Genomic DNA, 22,171 nt, shown 5'->3' with positions numbered 1-22,171 from the left:
ACGAGTCTAGTCTTATTTTGCCTCGACCAATGGTTTCGCGCTTATCGACCAAAAACCAAAAGTTCGCGTAAAAGTTACAGCAAAATTGTACATAATCACGTTTTTTTCGGCTCAACCATCGAGATAGGGCATAAAGATTACGACCTTTTCTGTAGATCGCGCAATTTGCTAATTTGCTGGGGTCAATCAGATTTGAGCTACGACCTACGGTTCGGGCCGCTATCGGCTTGAAACATTTATTTTTTATCGACAAAAATCTCTGGAATTTCAAATGTTCGAGCGTTTTGTCGCTTAACCATGGACAGATAGAGCAAAAAGTCATTAGGCTTTTTTGTAATTACTTCATTCCTGGACCATGATTTTCGTCAGATCCGAGTAGCTCCAAAAGGTATCGCCCGCTATCGGGCTTACAAAAAATGCTCTGCAGTGGGTGAAGAATGCGCGATTTTTTTGGGAATTTTTTTGGTGGGGTTGAAATGAAAAAATTCTCACTTTTCGGGAATTTCCTGGTGGTTAACACGTGGGTAAGCTATTGTGTTACCAAATTCAGTCTCTAAACTCATCTGGAAGTAGGTTAGATTAGTATACGTGAGTGAGTGAGTCAGTTCAGTCAGTCGTTAACATGCGGTTATATATTATTAATAGATCGCCTTCGGCTCGCTGGGCTACGCCCCACCAGGCCCCCATGATGTACGCTTGCAATTCTGGGGATAAGAGCGGATTTGGTGATGGTAAAAATTTTCGCGACATGAGGTCATGCCAGGAAATTCCCGGGGGGGCTTGTTAACGTTACCAGGGGTTTTAAGACAATCAGGGGGTATCTGGGTCATACAGGAACTTCCCAAGGGGGGTTAAGAAGGATTTTGGTGGAGTGGTAAAATTCGGAATTAGATCATGCCGGAAAATTCCTGGGGGGGTTTAAAGTTACCAGGGGGGTTAACACATCAGGGCGTTTAATTCACTCAGGAGGGTTATCTGGTCTACAGGAAATCGGGTGAGGGGGGGGGGTATGTTATCGGGGGTTAATGAACCACCCCAGGCCCCATGTCGGGTGTGGGCCAGTATTCGGGGATAAGCGGAATATTCGGAATTAAATTGGACCATGTTAATGAATATTGCAGGTTTTAATCAAAGTTTTGACTTTAATGGCGTTTTCGGGTTAACGTTAGAGATACGAGGAAAAAGTGACTGGATTTTTTGTTTGGAAAATTTAAAGTTTGTCTTTCGATTGTTGTGCCCTCCGATCTGAATCTACGACCTATGGTTTAGCCAGAAATGAGCTCGGGAGGAAAAGTCTGCACGAGTCAGCCTATCTTGAATTGTTTAGTATAAAACATAATAAAAACCGAACTCAACGGCAGTATTTTTTAAGTCGAACAGGGGGTTTAATATCACTAGGAGGACTATCTTTCAAGGCCGAGAAATTCCTGGGTGGGTGATTAATGTTAAGGAGGGTTAAGACAAGAGGGTGGTTTTAATTTCGTCAGGATATTGTTGGTTCATATGAAACAAATTCCCAGGGGGGGTTAAGTTAGGGGGATAAGTCTCCCGGGGGTTATCTGGTCATACCAGGATTTCCCAGGGGGGGGGTAAGAGATTTGGTGACTGATAAATTCGGAATAACATGAGGTCCTGGCAGGAAATTCCCCTGGGGGGGTTTAATGTTTCAGGAGGGTTAACACATCCGGGTTGAATGTTAACAGTAGGTTATTCAGGTCATACCAGGAAATCCCCGGGGGGGGGGGTTAATATTACGGGGGTTGTTAATGGACACACTTGGCGCCTTGTTTAGAGGGTATTGTGTCTGTGAACATAATCATAATATTCCTCTGTTCCTATCTCTCTTGACGCTTAGCTAACGCTCAGCCAAACTACGAAGTCACTGAACCATTTCTGTTAGATCACGTGATTTCCTAATCCGTTAAATTTGTTTTGAGTTGAGTTACGACCAACCATTTAGCCGCTATCAAGACCGGAATGTAAATTTTTAGGGCGAAAATGTCCAATATTTTCAACTTTAATCGCGTTTTGCGGTCAACTAGGGAAATATAGGAAAAGTCATGGACCTTTTTAGTAGGTCATTTATTTCCTTAATAAACGTAGTCTTATTTTGACCTGGCGACCAATGGTTTCGCGCTATCGACCCAAAAACAAAAGTTTGCGTAAAAGTTACAACAATAAAAAAATTATTTGTACATAATCACGTTTTTGGCAACAATCGAGATAGCTAGGGCACAAAAGATTATGGACCTTTCTGTAGAAAGATCGCGCAATTTGCTAATTTGATTCGGTCAATCAGATTTAGAGTAGGACAACGGTTCGGCGCGCTATCGGGCTTGAAACATTTTTTTATCGAAAAAAAATCTCTGGAATTTCAAATGTTCGAGCGTTTGTCGCTTACCATGGAAGATAGAGCAAAACTTCATTAGACCTTTTTTGTAGTTCATTTCATTCCTGACTCGTATTTTCCGTCAGATCCGGAGCTAGCTCCAACGGTTCGCCGCTATCGGTGCTTACAAAAGAAATGCCTGCAGGGTGGTGAAGAATGCGGATTTTTTGGGAATTTTTTTGCGGGGTTGAAAATGAAAATTTCTCACTTTTGGGATTTTCCTGGTGGTTACACGTTGGAAGCTATCTGTGTACCAATTTCAAGGTCTCCTACTCATCTGAAGTAGGTTTGAATTAGTATGCGTGAGTCAGTCAGTCAGTCAGTTACACATGCGGTCTGTATATATATTAGACTCGTAACTTACCAGTGGATCCATGGCACGTTCCTCTTCCTTTGCAGCAAAAGGTGCTTCAATCAATGGTTCTGCTTGGCCCTATCATAAAAACATTATTTAGGATTAAAATTACACAACACAATAAGTTTTAACTAATCTTAGGTATAAGATTTGTAGTAACAACTCCCTTTAAATAACCTGACTTGCTTCACCCATGTTAAAGGAAAGTACTGAGCAGATCACTTGAGTTTTGTACTGCTCACGTATATTGCACAACATAAAATATTCAAATTCAATGGTTGGAAAATTAGAGTGGTGTATGCGACTTGTGGTGTATCTAGGAAAATAAATTGAGAGAATAAAACTAATGTTATTAATTTATTACTAAGTATTTTACCCATATTTTCTTTCATTTATATAAAGTATTTTGATATAAAGCTGAATATTAAATATACTGTGTTATTTTGGATCACATTTTATTGTAATGTGAAAAATTTTTAATTTTCATCTGTTCGGATGTAAACAAACATTAGAGATATAATATTGTACTTTATAAACAATGACAATTTAGTTCTAAAATTCATTCAGGGCATCAAAACATGACAAGAGTCAAATGTAACATGTCTGAAAATGCTTAGTTTTAAATGTTGGTAGCCCCATATTACCATAATGTCTTGTGATTAATAAATTAACCCTAGATTTGTTGCATTGACACCTGAAATGTCATCAAAGTTTTTCGATAATATTATACAATTTCTGAATGGAAATTATTTTGGTAACCAAGAGAGGAAGTTTCAGAACACAAAATACTGAGATTTCACCTGCCTGTATGTAATATAACATTAATAGTTTATAAAAATAAAATAGAGGAATTTTATTACATTCAAATTTTACCACTACGCAGTACACAATGGTTAAGTTTCATTATCAAAGTTTGCTTTGATTGTTTATTGTGTCGAGTTGCTATTTCAGTAACAAACCAACACAAACACTGAAAAATAAAATCCTTTTTCTATTCATGCAAACAGAAGTGTAAAAGCCAAAACCAGTGATCTTATAAAAATTATCCCATAAACGATTAAAAGTTGTAAATTTTATCATCACATGAATGGACACGGCTCTCCTGAATGCGTACGTTGTATATTGCACACAACGCACGTCCATTACTCAGAAATGAGATCATGTACAGCTTTAAGTACAAATTTAGCCAGCCTGAAGAGCCTGTGGGTCATGCAGTAAGAAATGAATCTACTACAAACCCTGAGAGTTAGCTCCTGTTTCACCACTGCTCCATTTGTATTCAATAATTAAATAACCTACCTATTTTTTTATATTTTTTGTACTTTACTCACCTGAGGATCATCAATCATCTGAACCTGATTTCCAGTCTCGATTGTTTCCATCACTTCAACATGATTCTGGAACAATCACAACAGTGTTAAAACTGGGTATATTACTACAGTAAACATTCAAGATTTTGTTGGGAATTAGCTCTAGTTTCAACTGTTTCTTAACAGGATAAATGACAATCAGAAAAATATTTTTTATTCTTATAGTGCATAATCTCATTTTTAACATTTTGATACCTTATTTATAGAGAGATATTCACTGTAAGTGTGCAATGCACAATAATAGATTGAAAAGCATAAATGAAGGAAATATATTGCAGTTCAATAAAGTAAGTTTCCGAGAGGCTTTCTACCTTAACATTTGGTGCAACTACAGGGTGGGGCAGAGTGGACTCCCTAGTTTCAATCAGTCGCCGAAGAGCGCGCGCGCGAGTTAGCGGAGTGGGAGTGGTTTCATTTGGTGGGGGGAAAGATGCCATTTTTAGTAGTCACCATGCCGTGGACTGGCGAGCATCGTGGTTTTGTAGTCGAAACGTTCTTTAAAAATAAGGATTAGTGTGGTGGCGACCCAGCGTGCATTTCGTAGACGGTTTGGTTTGAATCGTCATGATAGTGTTCCTGATGCTAAAACCATAAGGAAATGGATTACAAGTGTACGGGCAACTGGATCTGCACTGCCTAGAAAACCAGTCGGACAACCAAAGAGTGTGAGGACACCAGAGAACATAGTGGCGGTGAGAGCGTCTATTGAACAATCTCCATCGCGCTCTGCGCGGAAACATGCTGCTGCTCTTGGAATGTTGGCCAGAACGGTGAGGTGAATTTTACACTCAGACCTTCATTTACACCCGTATAAGATGATGGTTGTTCAAGAATTGATGCCAGCAAATTTTGTTAAACGTACAGATGCTTGCAATGCAATACTGGCTTCTTTACATCCCTGCACTATTCTGTGGTCTAGTGATGAGGCACATTTTCACCTCTCGGGCACAGTAAATAAGCACAATTTTCGTTACTGGGCAGCTGAAAACCCACAAACTCTTCATCAAAAACCTCTTCATTCACCAAAAGTGACTGTGTGGTGTGCTGTGTCCTCCATAGGCATAATTGGCCCCTACATTTTTGAATCCGAAGGTGAAATCGTTACTGTGAACACTGTACGCTATTGTGAGATGTTGGAGAACTTTTTCTTCCCCAGAATTGAAGAGTATGGTGAGGAAAATAATATGGAAGCCTTTTGGTTTCAACAGGATGGTGCCACGGCTCATACCGCCCGTCGCTCTCGCCAACTTCTGCAAGAACGGTTTCCCGGCCGCTTGATCTCATTACGAGGGGATGTTTCATGGCCCCCTCGCTCGCCCGATCTAAGCCCATGCGATTATTTTCTTTGGGGTTACCTCAAATCTGAGGTTTACAAAGTTCGACCAAGGACCTTGGAAGCCCTTAAGGAAGCAATTGTTGATGTTATCACTGGAATAATGCCAGATATGCTGCGTAGAGTTTTTGAAAACTTCATTGAACGGCTGAATATGTGCATCGCTCGTCAAGGTCGTCACCTGGACGATATCATTTTTAAAACTTAATAAAAAATAAATGGCCTTGTATGTAGATTTCAGAAATAAAAAGCTTTTGTAATAATCTTGTATGGTTTTTATACAGTTAACCGATCAAATCAGGGAGTCCACTCTGCCCCACCCGGTATTACTATTAATAAGAATCAAAAAGGAAAGTGTGAGTTATAACAAGAGATAGGACAGAAACCCGGAAAAAATGTGTAAAAACCATGAAGATGTCATGTTAGATGACTGGCATGTAGTCTGCTTACTAGGCTAACGTAGAAATTTTTTTTAAAAACTGTGTGACAGTGTGCATGTTTATTAAAAAGAAAATTTAAAGACAAGTATAAAGATGGTGAAGGTCAAGACCCATTTCATGTTAGGCTCTACAAAGTTAGAAACAACTATTTCTACAAAGAGGTATATAAATTTGCTTGCTTATTAGTTTTCTTCCATTTTCCAAAAAATACTACTTTTTTTAGCAAAATTGACTAATTATGTCTGAAACTACTAGAGCCATCAATCTGACTTTCTGTGCCTATTTTAATTAATAGTATTTATTTTTGGACCTTGCAACAACTAGTAACATTGTTTAACCCTTTCACTGCCAACGTCCTGTTTTAAGGACGTTGTAAAACTATACCTAAACTGCCAACGACCTTAAAAACCGGACGTCGGTAATCTACGCCTAAACTGCCAGCGTCCTTTTTTCCGGACGTTCGTAAAATAATTAATTAATAATATAGAAGTTCACATAATTGTCTTTTATTTGTGTTTACTGTGTTCAGAATGAAGCACAGAATACGTAACACATGTTGTAAAGTAATATTCTATTAACTCATTGCGGATCAACGACGTGAGGGTGACGCGGAGCGAGGCGTGGACCAAAAGCACAATGACGTGACCCTCACGCGGATGACGTGGTATGGATGACTCATTTGTTTTTGAACGCTTATCGGTGTTATAAGCCTCGGAGATATTTATAGTCTGTTTTCCTGGACTGGCTTTTTTATCTTATCTCTGGTACTCGTCCACAAATACTTCCCTCGTTATCGGCAATAACGTTATTATTTGCGACAAATAATTTGTCTGAGGCGTACAGTCGTGGCGTTCGATTTTCCTTTGCCTCGTGTGCGTGTACGTAAATGAAATGGGTGACAATTTACGATCACCTGAATGAGATAGACTATTATTAGAAATTGGAAGTGATAAAATTGATGTCGATAGTGTTATTGAGGATGGAGACGGTTCTATCACGCGTATTTGTCCACGTTTTCATAATTACGCGGATACTAATGTTGACAGTGACAAGCGGGCTATCACACTAAAATCCACTACTAAGACAAAAGACAAATATTAGATTAGTTGTTTCTTGAAGTGACAGTTTTATTACAACATTTTTTTATTGTGTAAAACATTTGATCCGTCCTACATCATGCAGCTACAACACGCAAAAAACGTTAGTAAAAATGTTACGTACCTGTATTTTTACATTTTTTATACTATAATATGACAAGAATGATTGTAAATAGCCTAAGAAAATATTCTAAGAACTATTTTTAAGTTGAAAAGAATAATAAAACAGTTGAGAATAGTTGAATAAGACAATAACTTGGTGAAGCAGTTGTTACAGTGTGGTTTTTCAGATTGCCTTTAAATTTTGTGAGTTTGTAATAAGTCATAAAAACACTCATAAAAACTATAATTTTAAAGATATTTAAATAGTTTCTTTTTTAATTTGCTTAAAGTAGTATTGAGCTTCAAAATAAAAACACTTTAATTTATATTGAATGAAGTTTACAAAATATAATCTCAAGTCAAACTAAAAAAAAAAAATTTTATATAAAAGGTAAGTACATATTTTGTTTCAAAAATATTATAAGTTCCTGAATTGCACATTTAGATATTGTATTAAATACTACATTTCTTGAGGAAAAAAACAAAGTATTATTTAGCTCTCAATGACTATAAATAGCAAAGCTATGAATTTTTATGTGAAACATTGCAAAATGTCCAAAATTGGCCTGGCAGTTTGGGTACATGCCCATGATGAACAGCCTGGCAGGTTGGGCGCATGTAGTAACAAAATTGTCTGGCAGTAAAAGGGTTAACAAATATTTTTAATAATAATATTTTAAGTTTTTGGAACATAAGTAAAATCTTTTTACAAAAATTCCCTGAAAGTCAAACCCTTCATTACTGTTATGAGTTCTATTTATATAGAAAATTAAACCTCAAAAATTTTAAAGTTTATTTCTTATAGCAACCGAGAAAACACGCATTAGTTAACATAGTGAAGACAGAGAAAAGTGGTCCCTGAAAAAGAGAGGCTAAAACTAAAATAAGACGTTATGGATATCTCTTATGCTACGATTTGCACATTTCCGATGGTTCAGACAATACAGGCAATATTACACTTTAAGGGTTACAATTTCAATTTATATTACCATCTCAAGGTCTACACGAAATTATTTACCACTATGCTTGCCTGTAAATACTTAGTTTTCGCTCCTCCAAAAAGTTGTGTTACATACACAAATGTTGCCCCAATCAGGTAGTAAGAAAATTTGAAATTTTTTCATTTAATTTTTTCAACAACAATATGTATGTTACATTTATTCTTCCAAGTCAACAGAAAAAACTACCATGCTTGAAAGAAACAAAAATAAGAACAAAAGTAAAAAAGTAATAGGATTAGGATCTAATTGCGTTTCAAATTTTGACTTAAACAGCATATTGTACTAAAATCAAACTTACCAGAGGAATGACAGGTCCATCTTGTCCCTTATCACCAGTGCCCTTTGCAGCATCCTGTGACAGATTTAAATTAGGAGTGCAAACCCATGTTCAGATGTTACCAGCAACATAAACAAATATATATATATATATATATATATATATATATATGTTTATTTGTTTTGTTTTTTATATTGTACTCCATATTCTCAAACATCCTGAACTTCTGAAGACATATATATATATACATAAAATTTCAATAAACATTGAATCGCAAAAAGTACTTGCTCCGCTGGGAGTCGAACCCGGATCTCTCACTTGCCGGGTTAATGTGCTACCATTACACCACAGAGCAAGTACTTTTTGCGATTCAATGTTTATTGAAATTAAATAAGACAATTGCCATTTATATAATTTAATGTAAATAAAAGTCGTTTGACAGGTATTTGGTCTTCCTATATATATATATATATATATATATATATATATATATATATATATACACAACACTAGAAATAGAGAAAATGTGTACATAGATTTTCTCCATACAACCCTTGAACATTTTTAAACATACACAAATAATTGTTAATACGGTTATTATGATTCTTATTTGCTTCATATGATAGACTATTGCTACTAAGGCTTTTTTACATGTTGTTTGTTTTCCTTCACAAAAACATTATTTTCAGCTTGAGGCTCTCTTTTTATGATTGCACTCATCCACTAATTTTTGTATCAAAATAATTTTGTCCGTGTTTGATGTATTAACCCTTTGGATGCCAACGTACCGGTATTACGGCCGTCGGCTACTCAACTGAAAATCGCCAACGGCCGTAATATAGGTACGTCACGTTTTTCACCTGTAATTTTCTTATAGTTCATCTTATTGCCGCGAAATTTTGACTAATCGATAGTCGATTAGTTGCTTTGCAACCACAAAGTAGTTAATTCGTTTATGGACTGTTTGTGTGGTCGTATTTGAGCTTCGCAGCTGTTGGATTGTTTGGTCGAGATTGAGGTTACGTTCGTGTTGCTATGCGTTGTTTACGTTTGTAATTCTCTCATTACTTTTGTTGTTAGGGCATTTTTACTATGCCCCTTTTATTAGATTCATTGGTACTTTGGGATTATACAGACCACACCTAGACATGAATCGTTATTTGACATTTAGCTTCAACTGATTAATAGATTAGCGTAGAACAATATTTCGTCGATATAAAACAGGAATTGTCTTATCGCAAACCCCTCCCCATCCTCAGACAGTTGACATTTAGCTTCTACTGATTACTAGATTAGCATAACACAATATTTCGTCAGTATAAAACAGGAATTGTCTTATCGCAAACCCCTCCCCATCCTCAGACAGAGGTCAAAGTCGAGCGGTGTAGTAGATAACGTGATTGCAGAGTCTCGCCGCCCGTTCGCTTTGTTGTACTTTCGTATTTTACCCCTACATTTCTCCAAACATAAAAATTCAACAAAAACAAACATTACCAAACAAAAACTAAACTCTTTATTGAAAAAAAACACACAAAACTTGTCATTATTCTTGATCAAACTCCGCCACCCAAAATGCGAGTGCCTTCGGCCGAAGGTGCTTCCGAAGCTCGCGCTGATGTCAACGAAAGAAAAACATCCCTCGAGATAGTATCTATCAGTAAATATAATTCTAGAGGGGCTGATCAGAAATATAAATTGAATTGTAATGGAAAGGCAATTATGTACCGTGCAAAAAACTTAAATAATCATGTGATGCCGCGCGGCCTGCCGTAATCGAGATTCTCGAGAAAGATAAGATAACAGCGACCACAATACCGATCACAATACCTGGAAATGCTTGTTGATTGATGGAATGTTAGTTCTGTTACTCAAATACATCGTTTTATAATGTTCTAAGTTCATTGAAAAAAGTTTAAGCGAATCTGACCTCATTAACAATTGATAATCTTTGTAAGTTTGTAATTTTGTAATTAAAAAGTTGTTTTTTCGTTCTACAATGTTTGTTTATAATATATATATAAATTTATACTTTTGTGTTTTTCATAGTGGTGTGGTTGGTATAATCCCAAAGTACCGATTTGTATAGTGTCAAATATTGATTTGTGAATATAGTGTAACATTACATACAACGTCCATGCAAATTACAAAAACTGTGCCCGTGTCACATTTAGTGAAAAAAATCATAACTGGGCTTCTATATAAGGTAGACTTTTGAAATTTTGTAATTAGGTTAAGGGTTAGATATAGTTTACTAGGATATAACAGGAAATCAGCATACATTTTCTTTTAAACCACTTATTTGTGCTAAAAAAAATGTTTTTTGGAAATTTTAATTTTTTTTTCTTAATTTTTAATTTTTGTATAAGTTTAAATTACATTTATGCAACTAAAATTTACCAACAGAACAAGGGCATTTCATAAGCAAAATAATGGTAAAAAATCATCAATATCTGTTAAAAAATAAAAAAGTTATGATACATTTAGTGAAAGCTTGCAAAACTGCTGTAAATGCCCTTGGCGTTTCTGGGTAGTACTTTTGGAAAATGGGCTGGCATCCAAAGGGTTAAAGCCCTGTACAGGTGAAGAAACACTTATTTCCAGTTGCAGAGAGTTGAATATTTGTCTCCATCTGTGATCTCAGTCACAGATGGGCTTTTTATAAGACCTGGTGGGGGTGTCTGCTGGCCACTCTCACTACTATCCACAGCCGAGGGATCTGCAGATATTTCTGAAGGAACATTTGATGTTAGGGAACCAATAGCCTGGACTATTCTTCTGGCAAGTAATCTTTTCCCCATCTTGTTTAGGTGCATTCCGTGGTGAGTAAAATGCTGTTTTTTTAGCTGTGTATTATCAGTAACACCAAAACTGTTAATTTCTTTGAGTTTCTTGATTGAAATTGCAATCTCTTTATTAATGATATGTGTCCATCTGAGGTCATATCTTGGAACAACTATAAATTTGGTATGGTTATTTTTTTCTGACAAAACGTATGAATCTGCTTAGGAATAACCTTATGTAGGCAACTCTGTTCACGTCATTCACCCCTGCGATTATAACAGCCACATCCTTGTCAGTCAGGTCTGCACAGATGTCAGCAGAATTCTTCATGATGAAGGTAATTGGAGCTCCAGGACAGACATTAACAAACACATCAGATTCTGGAACGAGTGGTTGTACAATTTCATAGAGATCTCTGCCATGACTATCAGAAAAAATATATATTTTTTTAGTATAAAGTCTAATTCTTATTTTCCTTTTGTACAAAAAATTTAGTAATGTTTTGCGCTTGGTAGACATAGCATATAAGGAGGAGATAACAGGATCAACATTTATTCTTAATTGGCACTGAAAATCTTATGATCGCATCTCGTTATAGAAATATGTAGTGTTTTTAAAGCTACAAAAATATAAAATTAAAAATTAATTTATCCTGATTGGTCATACTTTGATGTGTAGTTAATGACAATTTTATACATTTTTTAGATAAAAAAATCTGAACTAATAAATACAGAACCAAAATATTGTACTCATATTTATTTGCTCTGAAGCAAAGAGAATACAACCGACCACCATTTAAAACCAAAACTAATGTAACAGAACTTCTGAGCTTATACTTCAATTGTATTGATTTCACAGGTATTACTGTGAAAACAACAAAATACCAAGCCTAGTTAAGAGTATCCAAACACAATCTACTGGAAACATCAAGAAATTCAATGGTTATTGCTAAACATAGAACACAGGACAATGTGTGTGTGTTTGTGCTTTGGGCATCTGGTCCGCTGAACAGTAGACAACTGGTGTGCCTTTTATCTGTTATGTGTGTTTACAATGTCATCACTCAAAACACGAAATAAACACCAAAAATAGCAGTAAAACATTTGGCAGAATGGAAAGCTCAGGATTTTTAATAGTGGCATTTAATCTGTTAATTATAGCAAATTTGTGCGTATTATGTAAAAATAAAAATTGTGGAATAAATTTAAAACATAGCCTTATTTTATTTTGATACTTTCTAACAGCATAAAATATTTAACTTCATACTTACATCATTGTGGCCTCTGTCACTATGTAAATCAGAATCATCTTCCATAAAATCTCCATGCTCTTCTTTAATACTACATTCCTCCACTTCCACCTATAAAGTCACATCGTAATAAATTAATGTAAGTACTTCAAAAAAAATAAAATTTATTAAGAAGAAAACATTTTAATACTACAAGTTTATAGAAGTACTATTTTCTAATTTTGAGACTTTAGGACTTTAGCACTAGAAAAAATTAGGCTTTACAACTACAAAAATTCAGTATTCAGCGTTTATTTCTTCTGTGACATTTTTATTATTACAAACAGGTATTTCTTGAATTATTACTACAATTATTGATACATCTTAAAACGTTTACAAAAATGTACGCTTTTTAATCCTGAAGACAACAAATTTTTAAGTTTTAGAACCCAACATGAAGAATATGGTGCACATACTCTCAAAAAGTAATGTAAAGTGCATTAATAACCATAGCCTATACATTTCTAGATAAGTTGTAACGGTCATATTTTGAAATGTTCGTTTAAGTTTTATGACAAGTTATTATTTTAAGTTGAAAGATAATTAAAGAAGTGAGGGCCGGGTCAGAGTCATTCAGTCAGACAGTGAAATACATGAAATAAAAAGGTATTCAGAACTCTAGTTGGATAATTTAGGGGTTATTAGGGGTTGTACAAGTTGGCAAGGAATAGTCAATTCTTGTCCATGGCCGGCCATATATATATATATATATATATATATATATAATTATATTTCAATTGCTTCATTGAGTATCTTTGTCTGAGTAGTTTTGTTTATTTATTTATTCATTTTATGGGTAATTTTTTTATTTTGACAGTATAATTGTTCGGTTTTAAATGATTTGTAAATGAAACAGCGCTGCCAAAACATGTTAGCAACAAAATAAAAAAAAATAGAATTGACAACAGAAAGGTATTTAACCTTAATTATTTTTATAGTCAAATGTCCATCCAGAAGGCAATACATGTATGTATAATTTTTTTTTTTTAACTAATTTTCAAATGTTTTATTCCATCCTCAACAAAATTTACTCCAAAATTCATGCACATTACTTCAATCTGTATTAAAATCATACAAAGATCGTAGGTTAGATCTCCATGAATCAACACACTGAAGGGTTACATCGGGAGTGCTGGTTCTGGGTGAGAGAACTGTATCCTGGCAGTATAGAACAAGTCTGTGGAGGATTTTACACTCTCATGCCACAGTTAAACCCAGAACCTAATTTCACGCTGAATACAAAGAAAAATAAAGGGGGAAAATTATTTGTAAACTAAGTAAAAACATTGTTTGCAACAGTCTCCAAAACAAGCTAAATATGCTGGGATACTTGCACGTCCCATATAGAACATTGCTGTGATTTTTCACAGATACTTTTTAAAAGACGACTAACAACAAAAGAGTTAAATCTGTTGGAAATTATTTAACTTACCAAAGAAACTGACATTTCTTCTCTAAACTTTTTATCTGCCCACTGAATTTGAGTCCTGAAACTGTAGCACTTTTCAACAGCGTTCTCACAGTCAATGCATACGACTGTCGGCAATCCATCATTTTCCATGACCTGAGAGAAAAAAATGTAATAAAACATTTTAAAATAACACAAGGTAGAAGTTACATTGAGGTTGTAGGGAAAATTTCAAATGTATAGTTCATTTTAATTCTTAACATGTCCTGTGAAAGAAAAGAAAATTTGGCAACCTCCCTGGCAGACCAATTTGTGCCGCCAGCCTACTCAGTGATAGGCTTCAAGTCCTTATCTTTTCAGCCTTAACACATTTATGATGTAATAAATTGTGGCATTACATCAAAACAAACAAAATCAAACTCAAACAAAAAAAAAACTTTTGTACATTATATCACATTGTAAAGTGTATTTAACTTCAGATGAATAACAACAACCATTTCCTATAACTGGTTTAAATGTATATACATGATTATACTTATTATTCTTAACTCTGACAGGTGATTAAAAACACATTTATCACCTGCTGACTAAGCCAAGTCCATAAACATAATGGATAATGGGAGTGTTACAGAAGTTTTTAAGACCAGTGGACAGAGTGTTTACGCTTCAATCACATTTTTCACATCTTGCAAAACAAGCTGAGAAAATGCAATGCTGTTAAGAAAATTATCATATATTTTGTTATCATATTCGATTTCATGTATATAAAATATTAGACATTGTACCGCGCTGCTGAACTAACTGGTTGGAAAACACCTGCTTACTCTAGAATCAAAAAGTATTTAAATACCAGAGTTTGAACATTAACCACAAACTAACACAGCTAAAATTATGGGAGTTACATTAAAATTTAGCTTGTTTACTTCTGTGTCTAGACGTATAATGCAAATTATGTGCAAGCAACAAATAAGATTTGTGTCTGTAAGAATGAAAAAAGTACTAATAAACAGCACTATTGAACATTAATTATTTGTGTTAGACCTGACATTGGAAGTCACAAGTCCATATTTAAAAAAATACACAGGAAATGGTCAAATATACTAAAACAATATTTAATTTATTATGACTTCCTCTTGCAGTTAAGGGCACGAGTGGACTGCGCACAATCGTCGCAATACCACCTTCAATGTCTGACGGTTCACGTGTTCCATCAAGCAGGCACCAGCCGTAGTAAATAATCAAATTCTGTTTAATTAAAGTGGTGTTAAAAACTATAGTTTTAAATTGTGTTTACAAAAATAAATGACCTTGAAAATAAAAATAATGATTAGAAGCTCATTAACGTGACCAATGCTGAGTTTTTTTAATCAAACTCAGGTACTTTGGAATTATACCGACCACACCCAAACATGAATCGTTATTTGACATTTTGCTTCTACTGATTACTACATTAGCGTAGAACAATATTTCGTCAATATAAAACAGGAATTGTCTTATCGCAAACCCCTCCCCATCCTCGGACAGAGGTCAAAGTCGAGCGGTCTAGTAGATAACGTGATTGCAGAGTCTCGCCGCCCGTTCAGCTGGTGCGTCGCTTTGTTGTACTTCCGTGTTTTACCCCTACATTTCTCCAAACACAAAAATTCAACAAAAACAAACATTACCAAACAAAAGCTAAACTCTTTATTGAAAAAACTCACAAAACTTGTTTTAATTCTTGATCACACTCCGCCACCCAAAATGCGAATGCCTCCGGCCATCAGCACGGGCTTCGGCAGCGGTGCTGCCTCGCACTGATGTCAACGAAAGAAAAACATCCCTCGAGATAGTACCTATCAGTAAAATATCAACTTCTAGAGGGGCTGATCAGAAATATAAATTGGGTTGTAATGGAAAGGCAATTATGTTCCGTGCAAAAAACTTAAATAATCATGTGATGCCGCACGGCCTGCTGTAATCGGGATTCTCGAGAAAGATAAGATAGTAACATCGACAACAATACCGATCACAATACCTGGAAATGCTTGTAATTTTGTAATTAAAGAGATTGGGAACTCCAACCATTAACTTCACTATACCGGAATATATTCTCCCGCTTGATCTGCCAACCAAATTCCTAGTATTTTTAACATAATTTTATTTGATTTCCTATACTCCTGATAGGCTATTGCTTATAGGGACATAAAATAAATCTAAATATTGAGTTTAACTTCCTAAATCCAATGAGAAGAGACTCAATCATAACATTATTAGAAGTATAAATATTTATTAAACTATGTTTAATTGGCTGCAGTATAATAAGAGGCCACCAACACAATCGAATCATGATTATCAAATTATATTGAATTATTGATACTCATTACCACTTAATAATACAGAAAACAAGATGTCAGACCAAATATGTAATAGATATTTTGAAGTACAAGATAGTTCTGTTGGTTTTTTTTATTTGAAAAATTAATGTATTAACGGTATATAAAAAACTATGCTATCAATATTTATAAAATGTTACAAACAATACAAGAACATTTATTTACCTTTAACTAATTTCAAGGATAAACGGGTCTGACTCCTTATGAAAAAAAGGAACACATGTGCATCGTTATTGTTCTTGCCGCCATAAGTCAATAACTATTAAACATATGATTTTACTTTTAATTTATTTCCACACACGATTTTACTTTGAATTATAATGAGGTGAATTAAGTTTTAGGATTTTAAAGTGTATTACAGAGAAGCAAGTATTAAAGAATTGTATTATATGTCAAAGAAATGTATTTGTTGGCCAAAAACCCCTCAGTTGGTCATATAACATACCCCAAAGTAAACCACTCCTTCTCTATTCATATGAAAGTTAATAGGGGGGAAGTGGGATTTTTAAGTAACCCGGTATTATGCAAGATGATTGACAATGCAGTTAATCCTGAGACCAATTTGTAAGGATTTCTTTGGGGCAGAGTATGATAAGCGGACCCAGTTTTTATATCGCTTATTACAATAAACAATACTTTATATATCAAATAACGGAACTATCAATCGATATCATTATATATATATATATATAATATACATATTTTTGTTTTGTATATATTGATATATATATATATAAAATATATCTAAAAAAGATACTAAATTTAAATCACAAATTTAAATCAAACAAAAACTGTTGGATTCATTTAAGCCAGCAAACATTAGTAACATGAATACACACTATACTATATGATATGTATAGGAAATTTCATGGAGAATACGATAGTTCAAACTAGGCCTAAAAATAATGGACGGTTGTGGGAGCAACAGCCTTAAATGTGAAGCGATGGCTGTGACGGCGCTTGCCACTTTACGGTGGCGTGAATCAGACGGCGCTTGCCACTTATAGGGTTAAAATATGTCTACATTAGTGTTTGTTTATTTATAATTTAGCAAGCTCTTTGTTTTGCAACCATTTAAAACATTGTTCAATGTTTAAAAATACACTTTGGGCCAATAGGCCCATCTGTATATTCATCGCTATTGTTCTTGCTAATGTCACAAGCCTACTCACTACATAAATGAAATAACAGCTGGCAATGACGACACTAGCCTACTCTGTATGTAAATTAACACGTTAGCTGCCAGCGGCGTATTTACAAATTTTCGGTGTAATGCCAAATTTAACCGTTAGTTATTTTTAGATATTTTTACGTTAGTTGTGTTTGTTATACACTATGACAATAAGATATACTTTAAAACTTTTAAAATAAATCATTTAAAATTCTCGACCGATCGGGTCGGCATAAATATTTTTTAACGAATATTGATTGAAAAACAAACTTGCTGACCCGATCGGTCGCCCGTGTATACTGGCGTATAATTTCGTTTGAGAGGTTGGTAGCACGTCAGCTATTCTTACGCAACGACTCTCGAGTATCCCGCCAGCTGTTTCGCGCCTTTTAGCCAAACGTCAGTTTGTTTTCTTGTTTCTATTGTCAGTTCGGCGCTTTTTCGCAGTCTACTTTGAACTGTTGTTCTTTCTGCTGAAGTTTGATTAGTTAATCATGAGTGACGATCTAGACAGTGATGACACATTAAGAGCAATCGAAGCCCCTTCTAGTGAATTTGACCCAAATATGGATGGTGTAAGTGATGATGGTTTGGGCAGTAATGTAAATAGTGAGATGGACGATACGGACGAAGACCCCGACTTCCTCCCTAGTGATGACTCAGTGCCAGGCAGTGAATCCGATGACAATGAAGTTGGTATTATAGAGAGTATGGATTGTTCGGATGAAATGATTGATTCTGTTATTGAAGATGTGATTGTATCGAGTGAAAGTGAAAATGTAAATATTGAAGGTATAGATAGAGAAGATTTCACTGTTAATTTAGGAGAAAAATTTAAACGTTTAAAAACAAAGAAGGAAAGGTTGCAAATGAAAAAAGATGAACTTGAAAAATGGCAGCTGTTTGAAGGTAAACAGAAACACATTGTTTTTGACGAAACATCAAACTTTGCTTTTGGCCTGCCCCAAAATGCAAGACCAGAAGAATATTTTTATGAATACTTATCTGATGATCTGATACAAATGATGGTAGACGAAACTAATCGGAATGCTGCTCCTGGTGTTAAGTACACTGAGATTGAATCGTAGTAGCAGACTCCGCAAGTGGCGGCCTACTAATCCAAATGAAATGAAAAAAATTTCTCGGCCTTTTATTATGGATGGGGCTAGTGCCAATGCCACGGCCGACTGACTACTGGTCGAAAAACTTGCTGTATAATAATTCTGTTGCTGGTAAAGTAATGAGCAGAAACCGCTTTCAATTGCTTTTAAGATTCTGGCATTTTAATGATAACTTGAACATAAGACAAGATGACTGTCTAGGTAAAATATCTCCACTTATCGATCGTCTAAACGACTCTTTCAAGATGAAGAAAACTCCCGGTGAAGATATAGTGATTGACGAAAGCATGATCCCGTTCAGAGGAAGACTTCTTTTTCGCCAGTACCTACCCAATAAAACCCACAAGTACGGGATTAAGGTATTCAAAATATGTGACACTACTGGCTACACATACAAGATGAAAGTTTACATGGGCGCCGGGACAGGAACTGAAGATAACCTGACATTAGCGGCATCAGTGGTCATGGATCTCATGAGAGATTATCTAGATAAAGGGCATACCCTGTATGTCGATAATTTTTACACCTCTGTCGATCTTGCCCACATGCTTTTAGCAAGGAACACTCACCTCGTCGGAAGTGTAATCAGCAACAGGTCCTGGTTCCCTCACAAAAAAAACCATTCCTGGTAATTTCGATGGCCAGTTGAATCTGAAGAAGGGTTAAATGAGCTGTCTTGAACACCCAAGTGGTATTGTTTACACCAAATGGTTTGAGAAAAGAGAAGTGAAAATGATGTCGACCAAACATCCTGCTGATTATGTTGACACTGGGAAAAAACCAGACAGGGCGAACCCATTCTCAAACCTCTTGTGGTCGTCGAATACAACAAGGCGAAGATGGGAATTGATGTTTCTGACCAGATGTCATCGTATATCACAGCCATCAGAAAATCTATGCGATGGTATCATAAAGTCGCAGAAGAGTTCCTGCTGGGTACAGCGGTCGTCAATGCCTGGCTCGCCTACAAGGATGCTGCGGGGGTCAACTCTCAAAGTAAAAACAAACATCTCTACTCCATTACGACCTTCAGGGAGAAAATTGTGTATGCACTTCTAGGGTTGCAAAATGGACAACTCGAGCCAGTCAAACAAGTTGGACATCACCACTTATCCGAAACGGCAATATTTGTAGGCGAGGGGAAGAACAAGAGGAGAGCCTGGAAAAACTGCAAAGTTTGTTATGCCAGAGCTTCACGAACTGGAGACCGAAAAGCAACCAAGAATCTCAAGAAGATTACTACACTTTGTGAAAAATTTCCTGCAAAACCATTTCTTTGTAAAGAGTGTTTTAAGAACTTACATAAATAGGAAGGATCTTTGTGAAAGTAGTTTTTAACGTATAACATGTAACATAAAAAAATTATTCTGACACATATACAGTTTTATATTTATTATGTTCCGCAAAAAATATCACAATTGGGTTCAAATTGTATTCATATTTCAGCAAAATAACAGTGTACAAACTAAAAAATTAAATGTGCCGACCCGATCGGTCAGCAAAATATCGTGTACTTATTATCCGACAGTATTTATGTAGAATAAAAATTTTTTATTTACAAAACTAATATTCTATAACATTTATACTATTGTTTTCTTATAGTATGACTCTTAAAATAGTCGCTAACGACCACTGATAAACGTCACAGATTGATTTACTAAAGTCCTGTAAAATCCCACCAGGTCGGCCGATGTTTCTCCCACGACAAACTGTGCCGACCCAATCGGGTCGGCGTGGCAGCTAACGTGTTATAAATAAAAACGGTTAGCAATGATTAATTCAGAATTACTAAACTTCGAAACTGTTATATTTAATATTATCGATATTTATAATTGATAATTATGATTCCATTGTCATAGTGGCTGCTTATTATACTACAGCCATTTACTTCCACAAAGACCATAATAAGGTAAAATAAGCTAGATCTGAGCAATTATTTAAACTTACCTGAACATCCGCTAATTCCATTACTTTCATTGAAAGACTGCGTCTAAATAATGTTGCAAGGTATGGTTTATGATGCATACAAAGTCTACACCTTGGCTTTTCACTCGACATCTTGAAAGGTTGAGATCTAGCTCTATTTTGTACAACGGAAACTTTGACTAAATACTAAAATAGGCCTCTTGGTCTCTAGGTAGCATACCTTTAGTACAAAGATATAAACCAAAATTAATTACAGGCAGACTTAGGTAATATTCAATAGTCAGTTCCATGGGCAGGAAATGTGTTAGTTACCACAATAGTTTGCTGTTTGTTGTGACTACATATTAGAAATTAAGTCCCTATCCATAAACTTGATGGCACAACAATTACTATATATGCATACTTTCATTTATATACATCACACACATAAGATAATTATAACGTTTTGTAATGTGTGAATCAAGACAAAAAGTAACTATTTGTCTTTCGATAGGCTAGAACTAGTAGGACTACAATGGGTATTGTCCAAAGTTCAACACGGTTGAGATTTTAAGTCCACGTTCACGTCGGCAAGTATTCACCAGGTTCTTGACCACCATCACATTATTAACACTTTTTCACAATAATTTAAACTACTTGTATGAGTCCATCGATACTACATACTACACTAAACACCAAATAAAATGCAACAAAATGGCTTCTGTCAACTTTCCTTATGTTACTATTATTCACTCGTTTTGTTGTTCACGTTCACGTTTACCTCTCTCTCACGCTCTCTGTTGTTCTAGTATCTTTTTTCGTTGGCCTTTGACGTCATTCTGTTTACTCTAAGTCTTTCCGTTCGTGGATGCATACAGATATCCGAAAACACCCATAACACCTTCTCCTGAAATCTAATATATATACAACCGCATGTGTAACTGACTGACTCACTCACGTATACTAATTCTAACCTACTTCCAGATGAGTTAGAGACTTGAAATTTGGTACACAGATAGCTTTCCACGTGTAACCACCAGGAAAATCCCGAAAAGTGAGAATTTTTCATTTTCAACCCCCTCAAAAAAATTCCCAAAAAATCGCGCATTCTTCACCCCTTGCAGGCATTTTTTGTAAGCCCGATAGCGGTGCGAACCGTTGGAGCTAGCTCGGATCTGACGAAAAATTCATAATCAGGAAATGAGGTGAACTACAAAAAAGGTCCAGTGACTTTTTGCTCTATCTTCCATGGTTAAGCGACAAAACGCTCGAACATTTGAAATTCCAGAGATTTTTTCGATAAAAATAATGTTTCAAGCCCGATAGCGGCCCGAACCGTTGGTCGTAGCTCAAATCTGATTGACCCATCAAATTAGCAAATTGCGCGATCTACAGAAAAGGTCCAGTAATCTTTTTGCCCTATCTCGATTGGTTTGGCCGAAAAAACGTGATTATGTACAATTTTTGTTGTAACTTTTACGCGAAACTTTTGTTTTTTTTGGGGTCGATAGCGGCGAAAACCATTGGTCGGAGGTCAAAATAAGGACTAACGTTTTATTTAGGAAATAAGATGACCTACAAAAAAGGTCCGGTGACTTTTTACTATATTGCCCTTAGTTTGACCGCAAAACGCGATTAAGTGAAAATATTGGACATTTTCGCCTAAAAATTTACATTCCGGGCTTGATAGCGGCTAAACGGTTGGTCGTAACTCAAAACAAATTTTAAACGGGATTTAGGAAATCACGTTGATCTACAGAA

At 35.5% G+C, this 22,171-nt stretch overlaps 1 protein-coding gene across 7 annotated transcripts in view; it reads right to left on the bottom strand.

Moving 5' to 3' along the window:
- Positions 1 to 21,226, bottom strand: part of LOC124357044 (zinc finger protein 62 homolog) — an 83,898-nt gene extending 62,672 nt beyond the window's left edge. For 3 of the 7 annotated variants that reach the window (XM_046808443.1, XM_046808456.1, XM_046808450.1), the window contains exons 1-6: positions 20,453 to 21,223; positions 13,866 to 13,997; positions 12,416 to 12,505; positions 8,386 to 8,439; positions 4,076 to 4,141; positions 2,754 to 2,822 (exon numbers count right to left, since the gene is read on the bottom strand). In XM_046808443.1, coding sequence (XP_046664399.1) covers positions 2,754 to 2,822; positions 4,076 to 4,141; positions 8,386 to 8,439; positions 12,416 to 12,505; positions 13,866 to 13,997; positions 20,453 to 20,563 — 522 coding nt within the window. In that variant the 5' untranslated portion in view covers positions 20,564 to 21,223. Of the gene's footprint in view, positions 1 to 2,753; positions 2,823 to 4,075; positions 4,142 to 8,385; positions 8,440 to 12,415; positions 12,506 to 13,865; positions 13,998 to 20,452 lie in introns of all 7 variants that reach the window. The other 4 variants (XR_006921918.1, XM_046808471.1, XM_046808464.1 and 1 more) reach the window with 4 other exon arrangements.
- Positions 21,227 to 22,171: the final 945 nt, after the last annotated feature.

Source organism: Homalodisca vitripennis, chromosome 1, assembly GCF_021130785.1.
Source record: "Homalodisca vitripennis isolate AUS2020 chromosome 1, UT_GWSS_2.1, whole genome shotgun sequence".
In the NCBI taxonomy this organism is placed as follows: Eukaryota; Metazoa; Arthropoda; class Insecta; order Hemiptera; family Cicadellidae; genus Homalodisca; species Homalodisca vitripennis.
Note: the sequence above shows the minus strand (reverse complement) of the source record. Positions and strands in the feature narration are given on the sequence as shown.